General features: G+C 39.2%; 1 protein-coding gene across 1 annotated transcript in view; it reads right to left on the bottom strand.

The window, feature by feature from the left end:
• LOC122804931 (natural resistance-associated macrophage protein 1-like) overlaps positions 1 to 21030 on the bottom strand; it is a 757143-nt gene that overhangs the window by 44342 nt on the left and 691771 nt on the right. The window contains exon 14 of the mRNA XM_044075149.1: positions 8286 to 8439. Within this exon, the coding sequence (XP_043931084.1) occupies positions 8286 to 8439 (154 nt within the window). The remainder of the gene's footprint in view (positions 1 to 8285; positions 8440 to 21030) is intronic.

The raw sequence follows: 21030 nt of genomic DNA, 5'->3' as shown, positions 1-21030 counted from the left end.
AGCTGAAGATGAAGAGGAATTTCACCTTTCAGCACGGTAATGACCCCAAGCATACATCCACATCAACAAAAGAATGGCTTCACCAGAAGAAAATTAAAGTTTTGGAATGGCACAGTCAGAGCCCAGACCTAAATCCAATAGAAAATCTGTGGGGTGACCTGAAGAGGGCTGTGCACAAGAGATGCCCTCGCAATCTGACAGATTTGGAGCACTTTTGCAAGGAAGAGGGGGCAAATATTGCCAAGTCAAGATGTGCCATGCTGATAGACTCCTACCCAGGAAGACTGAATGTTGTAATTACATCAAAAGATGCTTCAACAATCAGCATATTGTATGTTTTTTATTTGTTATATTTTTCCCCTAACAGATTTATTTTTCAATTGAATTGTACAGGTTATAGGTCACATTAAATGTGGGAAAAGTTTTGAAATTATTTTTTGTGGTTTCATTTTTTTTATATCACAAAAACCTGGCATTTTAACATGGGTGTGTAAACTTTTTATATCCACTGTATATCCTCCCATTGTTTCTTTATGACTTGCTTATCCAGTTTCTATTCCCAATCCTTTCCAACCTCCTCTGATTGATTCTTATAGTTATCATGCAATATTTTATATGCTCTACTAATTATTCCTTTTTTAATAGAATCGTCTGTTCTAAATTCTACTAACAACTCTATCAGTTCTGGTCTTTCATTTAGCACCCATCTATATCTTTCTCTTTGCCTATACCCTGATATCAATCCTTGATAGAGAAGGCAATCTCTAAACTGCAGTCCAAATACATTTTTGGCCACCTCCCATTCTATTACCTTACCTTCTGTAGTTGTTTCCCTACAGCTAGTTGTTGTATAAACCAACTCCAAGCTTGCTGCATTGTGGGGAAAGCAGACATCGCTAGGATGCTACAGTCTTGAACTTCCAGTATGAAACCCAGGTTTTGCACACTGGTGAATGCACTTAAGATTGTCAATCACTAGGGCTTCCTGCAAGAGCCTAGCATCCATGTCTGATATTAACAAGTTAGCCAGTAGCTTGAAGTATATCAATAACTAGATGGCAGTTAATCAATTCAAGCTTAATATCCAGAAGATGGTAGCCAGCAATGGTCGTACATGCTGCTCTGATCCAGTTTTGTCTCCCAGTATTATTTAATGTAGCGACATAGTGGAATTCATGTTAAGGGTATAAAGCTCGGTCACTGTTTTTCACAACAAAGTAACACTCAATGACATAGTCTCAGCTGTTGTCAAATCTTCCTATTTATACCATTTTGGAAAGCTGCTCTCATTAACTTTTTAATACCAGAAGTGCTGCTCTCCCTGTGGTTAATAACATCTGTAATGTTAGCTGTGTGGGCTGCCTTATCCCATTTCAAGCCAGTAGTGCTTGAAAGACAAACCACATGCAGTGCTTTTGTCTCACTGTACCCTAATCATGGTACTGAATTTGTGGTATTCAGAGCTGAAGTTAGGCACATTACATATGAGAAAAGTACTTCAGCTGAACAAGAAAGGAAAATAACAGTTTTTCTTGTTCAGCTGAAACTATTTTTCTCTCATGTCATTCTCTTTGTCACTGTGCTTAAGGCAATTGCAATCCAACCTGCCAGCAGTCAGGAATTTAGTATTTAATTAGCTGACTGCCAGTAGGCATTAATGAGTTAAGCATCTAATTTGCCATGGAAACTTTACTGAGATAGTGCATATCCTAGTATATTTTCAGTTGGACAGCTGCAACACTGCATACCTGCGGCTCCTGGACTGCAAACATAATTACCTTTGACTAGTTCAGAACTCCATATCCCAGCTGCTGACTGTGCTACCTAGATATCAACATATTATGCTAGTACTGCGTGAGCTACTCTGGCTGCTGCTTTGTTAGCAGATCATTTAAAGCTCTAATCGTGGAATACGTGGCCTTTCATGACTGGATCCTCCCACCTGTAAGACTTTCTGTATGGTATCAAGCATCTTGCTCCGTAGGCTTGACTACCTAGGGATTTTGGCTCTTTTGGAGGCCTGACTCAAATATTCTGGCATGCACTTGTTTGCTTTTGGTAGCTTGGCTATCAAGGCCTTCACGCCTCGAATACTACAATTATACAATTATGTTATAGCTGATCTTGATTGGACTACTACTACTACTACTACTACTACAGTGCTAGCTTCTTGTTTTATTTTACAGTGTCACTTTTCATGATTATTTAATTTGTATATGCATTTTATTTATTATTTATTCCTGTTTATTGCTCGCTTGATTGGACTACTACTACTACAGTGCTAGCTTCTTGTTTTATTTTACAATGTCAGTTTTAATGATTATTTACCCTTCAATTTGCACAATACTCTAAATTATAGAATGCATTTAACAAGATAGCAAGGCTCTGTACAAATCATTTGAGTAAATACTGTATCTCTCTAAAGAAAAGTCCACAGTTAGAAATGGAAAAAATGAAAATGTGAATAGCTTTTTGTATTCCCTACTTACCTAGTTGATGTTTGGCAATCCAGCCACTAACACAGGGGTACTGTATGCCCACCTAATAATCTGTATTCTAATTTATTCACACTTACCTGTCATTCATGAAACCAGTATGATGATGTGACTTTTACTTACATGGTTTCTAAGATATGAAATAAACTACCAGAATTTGAGAAATGTCTCTCAAAACAGCATTTACAACTCTTAAAAAATGATTATTTGATAAACTGTTATTTCGGTTTTAGGAGTGGTATATCACCTGAGAAGAAATGTAACCCACTTCTATTTGCAGAAGCACATTAAGAAAATGTAAGTGACAACAGCTGGTAACAGATTGGCATGTATCATAGTCTTCATTTTACAGGTGAAAAACGGTTCACTTAAAGTGCTTTGATTATGGGTGTATAATAGTTTGCTTAGAATGCTTTGATTATGTGAGTCATAGTACTAGATAATCAGTGTTGTTACAATTATCGTTATTTATAGTTTTAACAGAGAAGGGCTTAGTCAGCCACAGAGGTAACGTTTCAGTGGAACTGGAACATGTATTGTAGCTCTCAACTGTACAGACTTTCACAGATTGTCCAGATTTTTGTCTCAAATATTTGTTCTGTTTCTCATAAAATCTGTGGTTTTCTGGTAAATCATGATGGACTTGAGGTCACTAAAAATGACCAAATAATGACATATATTTGAATTTCCAAATTAACATCTTTCAGAAAATGCAAGGTGTTATTCCAGAATCTTTCTAAGTTTAAAAAAGCAATATTTGAAATCTGTCCCTATTTTATCCCCTCATTGTTTTAGGCTTTGTCCAGATTTCTTGTGTTAAGAGGTTAAGAAGTATGGTAGTGGTCTACATATTTATAATTCAAGTAAAGTGTTGCTTAACTTAATGTTTTCTACATTGTCACATACATATGCCCTAGGAGTAAGAAAAGTTTAGTGGAAGCCATAACTTGGAAGGTTTCTCCATTGTGCTAAGCCTTTCTGATAAAGAGACCATTCTACTGCTGTGGTTTTTCCCTAGTGGAGGGCTCTGTGCAGAGTGCAATCTGACAAGTGAAGCTGCATGCTGATGTGGCAGTCCAGAGGAGTTGTTAATGCTGATTAGCTACATGGTCTCCTTTGGAAATCTCCACAGTTCCTGATTTGCTTGGCTGAGCGACTAAAATTTTACTGTAGGAGAAAAGGTGACCAATGTAAAAAACATTGCATTCATCCATTCTTTCCTATGGGAGTACTTGCTGTGCAGGTAAGTTCAATGAAGATACGGAGGGATGCTAGTGTATGTGTGTGTAATGTGTGTGTGTGTAAGTGCATGTCTCTATTGGTACAAATGTGTGTGTGTATGAGTACTGGGGGGTGTATTTGCTAACTCAGTGCATAGGACTCTTTAGGGGACAGTTGTGCAGTCAGGTTTTTCAACACTATAGTATTCCATTCAGATGCATGGTGATGAACTGTTAATGAGGTCTTTGTCATGGCCATACATGCCTCTTAATCACATTTTCTCACCAATGCACTAATTGACCAGCCTGCTCTGGGTAAATAGCACAATCGATGAGCCTTTTACTGAATTCCAATCATGATATTACCTGAATGTGTATGCCTGGGTTGAGCATTGATCCTAGTGGGCCTTCACAGACCCAGGCCAAGGTAAATTAAAGCTAACTTAGGAATGTACAGTAATATAGAATAAACAGATAATTGTTTTTTTTCCATTTAGTGTATTTTGAACTTGTAAAACTGTTATCTGAACTAGAACCTTCTTTATACTGTTGAGTTTACTAGATGCTTTAAAGGTTTACTGTATGGAGTATAAATTCTCTTTATATTGCATTCATTTTGATCCTTTTTAAATATTACCAAAATTTCAGTATACTTTAAAAATAATTATTTTTCTGCTGTCCATGAATGATATGATATCACAAAGGCAATTATATGATGCAATAATCCTAAGGCACAGAAATAATTATAATTTATTTAGAAACACAGTGCTTATGTGTATTGTTTCATATAAGTTTTGTTTTAAGAGGCGGGCATGCTGCATTTAAATTTTAATTATTAATCTACTGCTGTACTTAAAAAAACATGGAGGACTAAAACAAACCAGATTTAAATCAATTAGAACAAAGTGATCAAAACAATGATTCTGTATTCAGGTTTAGGTAAACTCCTGAAAAGGCGATACCTCTTATGTTGCATATATGGTTTGTTTTCATGTTAATATGTTTCCTTACAGATCACATCTGAAAATTAGTAGGTGTCAGTGATCTCCTTAAACAGTAAAAAAACAGTAAATTAAAAAAACAAAGAGAATGTACGTGGTAGCCACACGTGGCAGAAGTGAAACTTCTGTAAGGAGGTGCGAAGGAGTTACATGTACTGTACCATTTGCTTGCCTTTGCACTTAAAAATGCAAATGTTTAACTGTAACGAGTTCCTTCTCCAGTCTCCTTCTCCATTACCATTTACCTTTTGTTAGCACCACCGTCACAGCTATCCCTGATTTTGCAGAATGTCCCCGATTTTGCCTATTTTAACCCTGTCAATCATAGTACTGCTACCGCTCTGACATCCTTCATAGATACTACTGCAAATTCCCATGATAAGTTAGTCTCCTGCTTGTTTCTCAGTCTCTCTAAACCATTTGACATCATATCCCTTAAACTACTTCTATCCAAACTAACTTCACTTAATCTCCCCAACTCCACATTATCCTGCTTCTCAGGCTAATACCTGGACTAAACTACCATTAAGTGTCAGATCTGTCACGAACCCTAAGTCCTTTAGAAGTACCCTTAAGGAACACCTTTACAATTCCTGGTCCTGCCTATGTAAGGACCCTACAAAACATAATCCTCCATTTTGCTGTCTATGAAAGGATCCTTCAGAATATAACCTCCATTCTTATACAATGTTCTTCCTCTACATGTCATCCCAAGATATCTTCCCTCCCTCCTTACAGTTTCTGTCAATCATTTCTCTCTCTTTTCTCTCTGTATTTTTCTTTATTTACAGGTTCTGTCACATATTCTCTCTCTTTTCTCACTGTAGTTTTTTTGTACTATGCCTTTTGCCTCTGTGCTTCCTGTTACTGTGATTAATCAGCTGCTTTTTCTCCACTCTCAGCTTTCTAAACTGCTGTCTAGCCTGTGGCCTTTCACATGGGGTTACTATCCCTTACATATACTCTGTGCTTATAAATCTTCTGTTTTCTCCTTTACCTACGACCCCTCAAATTATTTTCTATATACTACTCAATGTACAAAGCTGACTGTACTCTATTTACGCTTTATATATTGTACATTATTTTGAAATGTTATTTTGCGTGCTTGCCATGACATTTTTTGAACTTTGTGATATGAATGCGTAGACTAGATGCAATCTGCTCATTTGTATATATATCCATGCTCTGTACCTTTGTTTCCATTTTTTCTATTGGAACTTATATCCTCGGGTCTCTGTCGAAAAAGGGCTGTTGCCCAGTCAGACTAACCCAGTCAGTATAAATAAATAAATAAATAAATAAATAAATAAATACATAAGATTATTGATTTTCTTGTACATTATTGTGGATTGCAATAAATGTCAGACATTAAAAATGCAAATCGATGCAAATATTCTGTTCTATTCGCTTTTTGAGTGAATTACTGTAACAAATACATTTTGTCACTGATTTGGGGGCCTTTGTCTCTCATTATTTTTGGCTCTGATTCTTGAGCAAAGAAGAGCTGTGATGCCGAGTGGGTAAATGTTTTATTCCTTCAAGATGATTTAATAGCAAACAGCTTCTTGAAATTCCTTCACAAACTTATCTATTCACTAACCAACTTGCTTACTGCTTAAAATATATTCAAATTTCTCCCTAAACTGTTTAGCCAAAAGCATAGCTATCTGAAGGGTTAGCCTGAAGTAATTTGGTGAATTTTAGTTAACAGTGAATTCAGACATGTCAATTATATTTTGTTGTTTTGAAGGCTGTCAAGCATTAGTGACATAAGATGGGAAGCTTAATCCAGTATAATAAGTAATAAAGCAACATTTTAGCAATGCTTAATCCAGTATAATAAGTAATAAAGCAACAACATTTTAGCAATAAGAGGGTCTTTGACGAGTTTCAGTTGCACCATTACTTTAGCTGGGGCTGTTGACATAAGACATCTCCCTTTATTATGCATGCGAATAATAATCTAGTTAAGTGTCATGTATTTTGAGGTATGTCACTCATTTTGGCTCTCAAAAATACCCTTCCTGACTGTTCAAAGATATATAGAAATGCAAATTTGAAATGTTAGGAAGATCTGTTACATGCAAATCTAAAAAGCGTATCAGCAAGTACTGCTTGTCTGTCACAGTGAACAGTGCGGTAATTGAAAGCCAAGGAAAATGACAGTTTGCGACAGGTATTGTAGTTCCCTTAAAATACTACCTCTCTAATGAAAAAGGGAGTGGCATTCCTTGGCAGAATCAATTTTGTTTTCAATTCAGCAGCTATACAGGGGAATGAACACAGCATTTCAGACACTGGCAAAAGTTCATTGCGAATGTGGTTTACAAGAATAAAACTGTTCTCTACCATCAATGAGCAGCCAGCAGTAGGTTTGTGGGGGGGGGGGTTGTATTGGGAGCAGCATTGCATAATCTATATCATGTACTAAATTGCACTATACAAAAATGTAAATACTGGATGAGTGTGAAATGTATTTCATGTGTTGCAGTTGAGAGCACTGAAAATAGAAGAACATGCATTTATTAAACACAAATCTTGTCAAGCAAACCAAAATCATATAAAAAGATAAAGTGGAACTGAATTAGGCTTCTTTTTCTTAAGTACTGGGATCTGTACACCGCCCTTCCCTTTTTTAAAATCTGATTTATTCTCTTTCCTTCATCCATGTAGATTTATTGATTATCATAATAAAGTAGAAGTTAATTACGCATTATGAGTGTTTTGGTTATTAATGGTTATTAGTTTGTTTTATCAGAGATAACAGTGTCTTTATTCCATAAAATTTTCTCTGTACTTATCAGCTGTGATTTTCAAGGACAAAAGCTATGAATTTCCCTCTCCTGATCTTGTTAACAAGGAAGGTCACCTGCCTCATCTCGGGGCGGCCCATGGCCACTTGCTTGTTAAATTATTTGGTCAGTGTAATAAGTTAGTTATTTGCCATATGCTTCCAGTGAGTATGTGTGTGTGTGTGTGTGTGTGTGTGTGTGTGTGTGTGTGTGTGTGTGTGTGTCCTGCAGCAGAGTGGCTTCTTCTGGAATCCTGTTTTGGCTGTCCTGCAACAGAGTGGCTTCCTCTGGACTCCTGTTTTGTCAGCAGTCGGCCACTGAACAGTGCCACTGTCTGGCAGAGTCTCACTTCCGTTTCACCTTTCTATTTCACTTCAGACTCTCACTGCCATGCCTAAAGAAGTATCTAACACAAAAAAATGCCAATGTAAGGAAACACTTGATAGCTGCTTCAGTACAACAAAACATCTTTAATAAAACACAAATCTTTCGGACATGCGTCCTTCCTCAGTGTGAACAACTTGTTGACACTGAGGAAGGATGTATGTATTTCATTGTATTGAAGCTGCTATCAAGTGTTTCCTTACACTGGAATTTTTTTGTGTTTGATATTGCTGTGACAGTGAAGGTTTACCATTGTGTTGGTACCTATTTTGTTATGCCTAAAGAAGTCTCACTTCAAAAAGTAAAACAAGTTCAAATCCTTATCCAAAGTTGCTTGCATTTCCTGAACAAATATGAAAAGTGTACACATCAGATGAACACATTTTCACTTACCAGGTAACCTGTAAAAACCACATAGGCAGCTATTCCAATGGAGATGGGAATGTAGTAAAGGTTATTGCTCACTCCTGAAATAAAATCAACTACAAAGTACAGGTTGACAGCACAAATCAGGGCTGTTATCAGCGCACCAATAATCTTCCCAACACTGCAAAAGAAAAGAGAAACATGAGAAAAATTCACTTTCAGGACTAAGTGACTAAGTAACTGCACTGAGCACATTCTGTGTTTCATATGATATTACATGTAATTGAACACTCTTAATGATAACATAAACATAAGTTATAAGTCTGCTAAACTAAATTATCCTCCCTTTCCATGACAGATGTAAAATACAGCAGTATGTAAAAGACAACACTGTAGTGAAATGGGGTAGCTTGGTCTTGAGATGGCAACGTTTGTCAGAAATGGTGGAGCACTCAAGAGGCTCAGAAATGATGAGTGGTTGGAAATTGGAATGACTGGGATTACTAGGGCTCAGGAATGATGAGTGGTTGGAAATTGTAATGACTGGGATTACTAGGGCTCAGAAATGATAATGAGTGGTTGGAAATTGGAATGACTGGGATTACTAGGGCTCAGAAATGATAATGAGTGGTTGGAAATTGTAATGCCTGGGATTACTAGGGCTCAGAAATGATAATGAGTGGTTGGAAATTGTAATGACTGGGATTACTAGGGCTCAGAAATGATAATGAGTGGTTGGAAATTGTAATGCCTGGGATTACTAGGGCTCAGAAATGATGAGTGGTTGGAAATTGGAATGACTGGGATTACTAGGGCTCAGGAATGATAATGAGTGGTTGGAAATTGGAATGACCGGGATTACTAGGTGGGATGTGAGACAAGTCATTAGATGCAGACTCACTGAAAGCACCCCATCTCAGTATGGTAGACTCCAGGTGTTTTGTAAAGGGCAGTGTACCTCCTTGCACCCCATCCCTTTCCTTAAATATATAAACACAATGGCTGCATCATAGTTAGAGAAAGGCCATAGTTCAACGAGTTGTCCCTTTTGATGAGTATGGACATGAGAAAGTGTCCTGCAGTCATTGGGAGAAACTGGAAACATTTCTTGGATACTGATTAGTCTGAAAATACGAGCTGATCTATTCTTGAATTTGAGTTGTGCTGTTTGTAAAGACAGAACTAATTGTATACAAATGTCATAAGTCTTAGGTTCATAGGTTCGTAGGTAGGTACTAGGCTATTGGCCCTAGAGCCTATATAAGCCTAGCCAAATGGTACCCTGGCTTTTGCCACCCAAGAAAATTATTTTCCTGTGCCCCTGTCAAGCAGAGCCACAGAAGTGATCCCCAGGGTGAATTTCCTATCTACCATCCAATCATCAAGATTTTTCTTGAAGAGTGCTATTGAGGAGCTTTGTTTGATATTGATAGGTAGTTTGTTCCAGAGTATGGGAAGTCTCTGAGATAGGAATCTATCCCTCCAGAATGTTCTGTTTATTGTGGTGACAAGGTTTAGGTCCCTAGAGCGTGTAGCTCGGAGGGATTGGGATTTCTTTACGTGGAGCATGTCCAACAGCTCTGGGTTTGACATAGCTTTCTATGTTAGGCAGAGATCGCCTCTGAGTAGGCGATGTGTGACAGAGTAAAGCTGGAGTTTTTTGAGACAGTCTGCGCAGGGTATCTGTTTGAGGCTGGTAATCCTCTTTGTGAGGTATTTCTGTGGCCTTTCCAGTTGTTGTAGATGTCTTGTGAGGTACATACCAAAAGGGGTGTTGTACTCTATAATGGGTCTAATTAGTGATGAGTAGAGGGGAACAATGACCTCTTTTTTTCCTGGATGAGAAACCTTTTGTGATGAGGTGTGCCATGTAGAAGGATTTCCTCACTACTGTGGCGATGTGATTATCAAAGGAGAGACTACTGTCCACCTGTGTCCCAAGGTCTCTTATCATACTTTCAATGTTAAGTAGACTACCACCTATGTGGTAGTTCATGGGTACAGAGTTTTTACCAAAAGGGATGACAATGCACTTTTTGGCATTGAGCTTGAGGCCATGGCTTTGACACCAGGCATCTGTCTCAGTGAGGCCCTTTTGTAGGATGTCCACATCGTTAGGAGATTTGATTATGGCTCCTAGTTTGCAGTCATCTGCGACCTTTGTTAGCCAAAGACCTTCTGTGTTAGCCTGTACTTCAGAGAAGTAGATACCAAACAGGAGCGGACCTAGGCCTGAACCCTGTCGTACTCCACTTGTCACTGGTCTGAAGTTGGATTTAGAGTCTGCTACTTTCACAGTGCGGGTTCGGTCAGTGAGCCAGTTAGCAACCCATCTTGTGACATTGGGATTTATACCTAGTTTAGTGAGCTTGTCTGTAATTCCAGAGTGGGGGATGGTGTCAAAAGCCTTGGCGAGATCTAGATAGGCTGTGTGTACCACCTTACCCTCATCTACAGCTTTGGTGACAGCTTCAAAGAAGTCTATCAGGTTTAGGAGACATGATCTGCCTTTTACAAACCTGAACTGGGTAGGGACCAGAGTTTGGAGATTACCAATGTCATTGTTTATAAGTTCCATGATGATATGCTCCATAGACTTGCAGCCCAGTCTTGTCAGGCTAATGGGGCTGTAGTTCCTGGGGTCCATGGTGGCTCCCCCTTTGTGGAGTGGGATAACTGTTGCTGTGTGCCATTCAGTGGGCACAAAGCCTGAGGTGAGGCTATGACTGAACATGGTACTTAAGTGCGGTGCCAGTTCGTTCTGTAGTTCATGTAGAATGCAGCTTGGGATGTTGTCAGGTCCCATGGATGCTGTGTTCTTGGCTTTGGAGAGTGTGTTTTTTACCTGTGCAGCCATGATTACAGGTACTTTGCATTCTTCCGGTATAGAGATGGGCCCTTTAGGGGATGAGAGAGGGGTAAAGTTAGCACTGAACCTATCTGCCACTAAACAGCAGACAGGAGGTACATTAGTCATTCAGTTTTGGTGATCAGAAAGGCTTACCTTTTTAGACATTGGGGAACAGATTGTGTGCATTTGTATTTTTAGTATAGACTTTTCTAATTGCTTAAGAGTTAGGTTGACACAAGTTAATTCTAAACACCAGGTGTCCTTGAATATGTAAATGAATGTACAGCACAAGTCCTGATACATCAAGAAATGTGAGAAGTACGCAAACCAAATTGTTACAAGGTCCATGCTGATATGAGAATGTGTATGTAGAGAACATCTTGTCTATTTGCAGACATTTGACAAGGAAAACTGAGAAAGAACTGACACATTATAATTTTATGTGCCTGGTAGCAGAGAGGGCACATGCATATATACATAATTTGCAAATAAGCACAGTAACATCATAAGGCTTCAATGAATGCTTACAAAAATATTTATATTTCCTGCTTACAGTTACTCTTAGTCCTAAAAGCCTCCTTATTCTTCTTTTGTTAGTTCTGTTAGTCTGTTTTAGAGAGAGAGAGAAAAAATGACTTGTCTATCTAGAACAAAGAATAGCTTAGAGAAGTAAAAGAACCATTTGAGAAATGTATTCAAGAAAACTCATCTGTCAATGTGTCTGGTACCCCCTAGCAAGTGGTTAATTGCAGCTTGGTAGGATAGTATATATTTTTTTGGCATGAGAGAGGAGCATTGGTTAACTGAATGCTCAAAGAAGATACACTATTCATATGGAGGCATTGGAAATGACAGTTATGAAAGAAGTGGTGTAAAAAGGTCAACGTGGAACAGTGCCTGAGCTCAATTAGCAACAATAATAGCAAGAACAAAAAATACTCCCTATGTCTCTTGATATAATTGGGTGAACATAAAATGGACATTATGAGGGTTCTGCTTCTGCCTCCATGGTTATGTGGTCCTAAGTAGCTCCTCTCACCCCAGAATTGGCTAACTCTACATTGTTGTTCAGCTCCTAGTTTAACTGACACGGTTTCATTAGTGTGGCTCCAGCATGAACCCATTTAATCCCTGAGAGAGAGACAGCGAGGGGGAGAGAGAGAGAGAGAGAGAGAGGTCAGCAGGTAGTGACTTATCATTCCTCTTTTGTTGCTCACATTGGCTTCCGCAGCAGTTGAGCTACTAGTCAAACCTAGGTCATTTGTCTCATAGCCAGTCTTTTTTTACTCAGAATAATCCGAAGACAATGATGAATAAGTTTACATGTAGATATTATTTATTTATTTTGTATTCCTATTTTATCTTCACTGCTGGATAAAACAAGACTGTTCCATCTCTGTGAAACATAATTCTTAACTACAGTTCTGAAGCAGGTGGCAAAACTGTAAACTTTGCATTTCTGCCATAAGTAAAGCCACATTGTGGTATGCCCGTTCATCATTCCCAGGTCACTTTGGAAAAAGTTTATCTATATCTGTTCCTTTAGAAAGAAGCACCAGTAGATGCTTTGCATTTGATATTTATAGGTTAGGCCCTCCAGTGCTATTACAATATGGTCTGTAGAGTACAGCTGCCTGTCTCTTAATCGTGATAACGCTCATATTTACATTCAGTAGGATGCTCTTTTGTGGTTCATAGTTAAACCTGGATCCTTAAATCATGACAACTTTACTCTGGATTCCTACAAGGATGATGTGAATATTGGAAGTGTGATCCTTGTCTGTCTACTTTTTGCCCAGGAATACCATTATGATTTTGGCAGTACTATGGGCCTGTCTGCTGTTGGTTAATCTCCAGAGTCTAGTTTCACTGAATTACTGTTGCAGTTCAGGACACCAAGATGGCATTGTCTCTATGCTTCTGAGGTCTGTAACACATTAATACTTTATGTCACTAATGGCATAAAATTATTAAAAATGGGCACCTAGAATGGAACTACACATCATAGCCATCCTAAATGAGCCAAACTGATATGCAGTTTTCTTCAGGTTAATTTACTTGAGGCTTCGCAGAACTGATTTCTAGATCAAGCTTGTCTACAAGTAAACATGATCTGCCAAATCAAATACCTCAGAAAAACCTGGAGAAACTGTTTTCAGTAAGTCTGTACTGTGCATTTTGGTTAGAAAATGGCTGGATATTTTTGATTGTAGTGTGTTTGTACTAAAACAATTTTGAAAATTAAACTGAATCTTTGAAAAAAACATATACTGATAATGGTAAATGGCCAAATGCCTACTGACTACCCTTCTTATGTTCCACTTGAGGGTGGGGATGAGAGATAAAGCTGTAGATGTCTGTCCAACAAAAGACTTGACCTTAAGTCAGTACCAGTAAAACTACAGCTTTGAACTAATGCTCAGTACCTAATTTTCTGTCAAGCGTTTAATGACTAGAGCTGAAATAAAAATGTCTACTGCTTGTCCGAATTTAGAGATAGAGTTTTCTGTAAAAATGGACTGCATTTTCAGTTTTGCATTTCTAATACTCTTAAGTTCACTATTAGTTTGTAGTGTGCAAGGGACAAATAATTGATCATGCTGAAAATGAAGAACAACCAATCACCCGACAGAAAGTCACACGATCCTGGGATGTTGTCCAGGATCCTCCTTAAAGTGGTCTACTTAAGGTCTACCAAGACCCATTGAGGAAGAGTTTCCACCAGTGCTCTGCTCTTCATTCATTCATACAACAGATGTTACTGGCTGTTGACTAGGATATCTTTCTACTATCTTCATTCACATAATACTTCATGTGCTTTTCACCTAAAATACTAACTTTTATTTAAAAGTGATAATATTAATGTGTACCTTTACTTAAACTGGTATACTACTCCATACCTATGCTATTCAGATTTATATTATATAATTGACATTTCAGAATTAAGAAGAAATGGTCAATGTTCTGAAATTTCAAAATTGCATAACTCAAAACACTTTGTTTTTATGAGGATTGGGTGGGTAAGCCCCCTTGCACCCTACACCCCTTGCTAATTATATATACCAACTCCGAGACTGCACTGCAGTGGGAATAGGGCAGAATCCCCCACCCCTACTGAACCACAATCTCATTAAACTCAGCCTTTAGGTAACACCATACAGCTGATGTTCGGAAACATTGATCATTTTGTCTCAATCTTCTGTAGTTTGACAGTTTAGAATGCTGATTATATGACATAAACCCTGCTATCCATGTATTGTTCAAGTCTTTACATTATATTTTGAAAGAATTGGATTCATCTGTTATGTTTGAGTCCAATTAACCATCTTTCTGAATTCTGCTTTGAAATACATTCTTAGGAGAGCATTAGATTTGGATTTAGCCATTTGCATAGCACTCAGGTCCCTTTTTATCATTTTATGTTTTATTAGTTAGAGATTTACCTCCTTAAAGTGGTTATCATAATCCAAAGAGGAATCCAGTAATTAGAAAAAGCTGAACTGTACAGTACTGAGTTGCTTATGATATTAATGGCAGATGTGTAGCACAATACTGTGTATGTTATCAGCATATTATGAACATGTGCTGTTAGATTCAAATGCAGGGCAGTGGTGTCACTAGGGGAAAAATGTGTGGGCAGTGTCATGGTGGATGTATGAGTTATGACATCATACTGATGTTTGAGTGTCCCAAATATATCACAGCTATTAGTTCAATATTGTGCTAATACATTGTTCTAATGGGGATCCATGGGGGTGCATCCCTGTTTATTTCTATCATTGTGCATTAATTTATATTTCTTAATGTTAAAAATATCGTATTTGCAGATGTAAGTTTTTGTTGTGGGTTATTGTAATCTGCTGTTGTAATAGATTAGGCACTTCAGGTCTGTTGCATATTTATATAAATGAGTTCTGCAGAGGATGGTATACAGTTACATCAAAATTAAACAAAATTTGGTTTCTTTTGGGGTGTCCAACCTTTTGGCTTGCCGGGGCCACATTGAGTGAACAGAAATTGTCTTGGGGCCACATATAAAATATATCATATAGTTAACTCTTTCGCTGTCACGGGAGACCAAAGTCGACCTCCTGGCTGTACTGTAGGTGCATTCGAACAATTAATAAATGTAATAAATGCCTAATATTTGCCTTAAAATTTTAATTCTCATTCTGATTTTAATTCTCTAATCTAACAGTTAACTCTAACATCTTAGTTAATATATAGATTTTTTTTTTTTTACAAATAAACAGATATTCACTACAACAGTAGCATTTCTCACTGGGAAAACCACTCCAGCAGTCCATCTACATACAGTGTTAACATTAGCAGTCCTACAATACTATAATCCACAAAAATAAGCCAACAAATTTGCAATAAAGTAAAGAATTCACATTACTGACTTAATAAAACAATTCTGAATAAGCTACAAGACGGTCTCACCCAAACAAATGACTGGTGCCAGAAACATGGCCTCAAGCTAAATGCTAAAAAATCCACAATCATCCCCTTTGAGGAGAGTGATGTCCCCACAAATTATCATATTAATAACAATGTTGTAAGCATGCAATCAGTCGTGAGGTGCTTGGGCACCCAGGTTGATAGAAACCTGATTTTTGATACCACGTTGTCTCCGTTGTACGGAAAGCTTTTTACAAGGCCCACCTCATTAGTAAGGGTATCTCATCCAGGGACAAGCAGGTCATAACTTGATATTACTTGTGAACCTCTGCTATCTCTGTAAAAAACAACAAAAAAAATAATCTTGCTTTTTTCCCACTTTTCTGAGAGTTAAAAAAGTTCAGTTACAGGCTTGCTGTTCCTGAACTGTTTGAAAGTTTCTGTGAGGCCATTTTTGCTTGGGCTGAAGGAGGGTCTCTCTGTTGATCAGTGGCAGTGACTAACATTGAGCAGCTTCCCTGCCCCCGGTAGAGGTGGTTACTGACTTGAAACTGTAGTTTTATTGGCCACTAGGGGTCATTTCCATAACTCCTTCATCTTCCTCTCTTAAAACCTAGTTGCCTCATGGTTTGGGCATCTTTTCAGGCTTGTTGGCTGTTGGTGAAGCACCCTCCAAGAGGAAAAAACGCTGAGAGAAGAAGGGAGCCACTTTTGAGATTTTAAGTATTTTTCTCTGTTTATTTGCTAAGTTTTTCTGCATAGCTGCCTAGCTTGAGCATTTTCTGGCTTGTTAAACTTGATTTCTGTATTAGTAGCTGTATTTAGAGCACAACCAAAAGCTGTTTGCTGAATTTCCTGTTTGCACTTAATTTTAAATCGTTTTTTTCTTAAAACTTGCATATTTTCTGTCCTTGACCTAGCACTCTTGTGTGGGGTCATTTACTGTACTGTTATAACTTGATATTACTTGTGAACCTCTGCTATCTCTGTAAAAACAAAACAAAAAAAAATAATCTTGCTTTTTTCCCACTTTTCTGAGAGTTAAAAAAGTTCAGTTACAGGCTTGCTGTTCCTGAACTGTTTGAAAGTTTCTGTGAGGCCATTTTGCTTGGGCTGAAGGAGGGTCTCTCTGTTGATCAGTGGCAGTGACTAACATTGAGCAGCTTCCCTGCCCCCGTAGAGGTGGTTACTGACTTGAAACTGTAGTTTTATTGGCCACTAGGGGTCATTTCCATAACTCCTTCATCTTCCTCTCTTAAAACCTAGTTGCCTCGTGGTTTGGGCATCTTTTCAGGCTTGTTGGCTGTTGGTGAAGCACCCTCCAAGAGGAAAAACGCTGAGAGAAGAAGGAGCCACTTTTGAGATTTTAAGTATTTTTCTCTGTTTATTTGCTAAGTTTTTCTGCATAGCTGCCTAGCTTGAGCATTTTCTGGCTTGTTAAACTTGATTTCTGTATTAGTAGCTGTATTTAGAGCACAACCAAAAGCTGTTTGCTGAATTTCCTGTTTGCACTTAATTTTAAATAGTTTTTTTCTTAAAACTTGCATATTTTCTGTCCTTGACCTAGCACTCTTGTGTGGGGTCATTTACTGCACTGTTATAACTTGATATTACTTGTGAACCTCTGCTATCTCTGTAAAAAAAAAAAAAAAAAAAAAAAAAATCTTGCTTTTTTCCCACTTTTCTGAGAGTTAAAAAAGTTCAGTTACAGGCTTGCTGTTCCTGAACTGTTTGAAAGTTTCTGTGAGGCCATTTTACTTGGGCTGAAGGAGGGTCTCTGTTGATCAGTGGCAGTGACTAACATTGAGCAGCTTCCCTGCCCCCGTAGAGGTGGTTACTGACTTGAAACTGTAGTTTTATTGGCCACTAGGGGTCATTTCCATAACTCCTTCATCTTCCTCTCTTAAAACCTAGTTGCCTCGTGGTTTGGGCATCTTTTCAGGCTTGTTGGCTGTTGGTGAAGCACCCTCCAAGAGGAAAAAGGCTGAGAGAAGAAGGGGAGCCACTTTTGAGATTTTAAGTATTTTTTCTCTGTTTATTTGCTAAGTTTTTCTGCATAGCTGCCTAGCTTGAGCATTTTCTGGCTTGTTAAACTTGATTTCTGTATTAGTAGCTGTATTTAGAGCACAACCAAAAGCTGTTTGCTGAATTTCCTGTTTGCACTTAATTTTAAATCGTTTTTTTCTTAAAACTTGCATATTTTCTGTCCTTGACCTGGCACTCTTGTGTGGGGTCATTTACTGCACTGTCATAACTTGATATTACTTGTGAACCTCTGCTATCTCTGTAAAAAACAAAACCAAAAAAAAATCTTGCTTTTTTCCCACTTTTCTGAGAGTTAAAAGTTCAGTTACAGGCTTGCTGTTCCTGAACTGTTTGAAAGTTTCTGTGAGGCCATTTTTGCTTGGGCTGAAGGAGGGTCTCTCTGTTGATCAGTGGCAGTGACTAACATTGAGCAGCTTCCCTGCCCCCCGTAGAGGTGGTTACTGACTTGAAACTGTAGTTTTATTTTCCCTTTTGGGTCTATTCCTGCTTCTTTCCAGCCCCTGATATCAAGCACGCTTTAACGTGCTTTAGAGCGATTTAGCGGGGAGTTGCCACTAGAGCAGCATCGGGCAGCGCCGGTTAAACAAGGTTAAACTCTTTCTGGCTCCAGAAAGTCTGTTCTTCAATTTTTCCCTTAGAACTGCTCTGTTAGGAACCTAAACAGTTTACACCTACACTAAAAAGTGCAGCACTTGTTCCAAATAGCTTTTTCTTCTCAAAAAGCTCAGCACTTGTCTTATAAGCATATCCCTTGTCTTATAAGCATTCTCTTTGCAGGTCAAGCACTCCTATATTATACAAATCTCTCACTAGCAAAACCCCCAGAAGTGCCCACTTCCCTGCTAAGCCCACTACTTTTCTGTCTCATACCAACTCATAATTCTTTCTAGCATGTCGAAGGGTCAAATGCTGGCGTCCTCTCCTGCCCAGTTGGTGAATCTGGGAATTCTGAGACAATGTTACAATTGCCTCATGTACACGGACAACCCTCTCCTCCTCCCACGTAACACTAACACTTGTGAGAGATGCAGCTATTTAGCCAGACTGGAGGCTGAGCTCTCTCAACTCAGGACTGGCAAGACCAGGCAAGAGGAGAAGGCAACTACACACACCACAATACCAGTCTCACATAACTCAACCACACCACTGAATCAAACACATAAACACACTAAGACATACACGGAGGCTCTGAGTAAAAATTTACCTAAACAGCAGAGGCCTCCAAAGCAGACACCCAAGCAACTGCAAACTCAATACACCACACAAACAACACATAAACAACAAAATCAGTGTGCAAAGCAGTCACTGCCCTTAAGGCCAAATACAACACCAAACATACTTGTCATAGGTGACTCCATAGTCAGACACACTGATGTCCCGCTCACCAGACTGAGTAAGGAGAAGGTCACAGTAAGCTGCCTGTCGGCGCTAGAATCCGCCACATAACACAAGCACTCAGGTCTCTCAACAGCAGGTACAAGTATGACTCAGTCATTGTCCACGCTGGTGTCAACGACCTGAGACGTACCTCCTTGGACTACATGAAAAGAGACATTGAGGAGCTCTCTGATTATGTAGCCCAGGCAGGTATGACCCTGACCTTGAGCAGTATCCTACCTTCACCTAGAATGATGCCACAATACAGTGATAAGATGATCAGCTTTAATAATTGGCTTAAATTCTGGTGTCATTCAAAGGGGATCCAATGTCTGTCTGCCTGGGATGACATGCTGGACAAGCCACGCTGCTTCACAAGGGACGGCTTGCACCTGTCACCCCTAGGCTTCCGGATATTGGCAAAGGCTCTTGCCTCCCCCATAGTGCCTTTTTAGGCAAGGCTCAAATTCTAAACCTACCACCCTAGAACACAAAAAGTAAAAAACTAAGGGTAATGCTGCTCAATGCCAGAAGTCTCAATCTCAAGATGCACGCACTCGAGGCCCTTCTCAGTATGGAGAACATCGATGTCTGTGCTGTGACAGAAACCTGGTTCAAGGCTCCTGAGAGCACCCCAGCACTAGCAGGTTTCACCTCATATCATGCCCGCCCCAAAATCCAGACAACACCAAGAAAGGAGGGGTGTCCATATTCATAAAGGACACCCACACCTCAAGGTTGGTGGCAACGCACGATGCATCGGAGACCATCCAGGTGCAATTAACCATAGGCGAGACTGCTCTGCAATTTGTAGCATGTTACAGGCCACCCTCTCAAACTCAGGAACCTCACATGGCCTTCCTGAAAACAATGGAGGGGATAAATGTATCTCCAAACACCATCATACTAGGTGATTTCAACTACCCTAATATAGACTGGGAACACTACTCAAGCCCAAACACTCTAGCCCAAAGGTTCCTGGAGTTCATAAACTCAAATGCCATGGAACAACTAGTCACCATCCCCACAAGAGGAGAAAACATACTTGATCTCATCATCACGAACATGGGATCACAATGTTCAACACCGGAAGTATACCCCTCACTGGTGAGATCAGATCATAAACTAATCTCGCTGGAGGTCCTCATCCCGCCCCACCTGAAATAAAAAGACCACAGTGAAAAACTTCTCAAAAGCCGACTTCACACTTCTAAAAACTAGTGTGGTCTCCTTTAAGGCCCCTGAGCCAGTGGTAAACATTACTCAAACCGCTGAATCACTTACAAATGCCTTCTACCAGCACCTACAGGACTGCATGGATCAGGCAATCCCAAACAAAACTAAGACTCTTTGTACCAAAGGCAAGCATCCAGTCTGGTGGACCCCAGCCATAAACAAGCTCTACAACAAAAGGAGGAAGCTACTACAAGATAGAGCAAAATCCTTGAAAGGTAAGACACCTTTGATCATTATAAGTAAAAAACTAAGAGCTCTCATAAAATCATCCAAGGCAAATTTTGAGAGAAAAATCACCAAGGACTCAAAAAGACAATCATAAGGCCTTCTTTAGCTATGTTAGAAACCTAGGAGGAAACTCCCAGATATGCTCAGAATTAGTTCAAAATGATGTGAAGATTACTGAACCTACACACATTGCCAACATACTGGCTGACAGGTTCAGTGCAAACTTCTCCCCCCTCCCAAAAGGAGAGATATCTATACCAGAGGATTGTAGCCCCCCAAACATCTCCAACGCCCAGGTGAGAACTGCTCTCTCCAAAGCAAAACACAGCATCCATGGGACCGGATGGTGTCCCCGGCTGTGTGCTCCACGAACTCAATGAGGAATTAAACCCACAGTTAGGACAGCTGTTTAATCTTAGCCTCACCTCAGGATACGTACCCAAGGAGTGGCGCACGGCGACTGTGGTCCCACTTCACAAGGGCGGTGCCTCCACCGACCCTGGAAATTACCGTCCCATTAGCTTGACAAGCCTTATCTGCAAAGCCATGGAGAGGATCATAATGGAACTCATAAATAACGACATAGGGAACTTGCAGACTTTGGATCCAACCCAGTTTGGCTTTGTCAAAGGC

Source organism: Protopterus annectens, chromosome 6.part0, assembly GCF_019279795.1.
Source record: "Protopterus annectens isolate FY-2018-M chromosome 6.part0, PAN1.0, whole genome shotgun sequence".
In the NCBI taxonomy this organism is placed as follows: domain Eukaryota; kingdom Metazoa; phylum Chordata; order Ceratodontiformes; family Protopteridae; genus Protopterus; species Protopterus annectens.
This window is presented reverse-complemented; position numbering and strand designations above follow the sequence as displayed.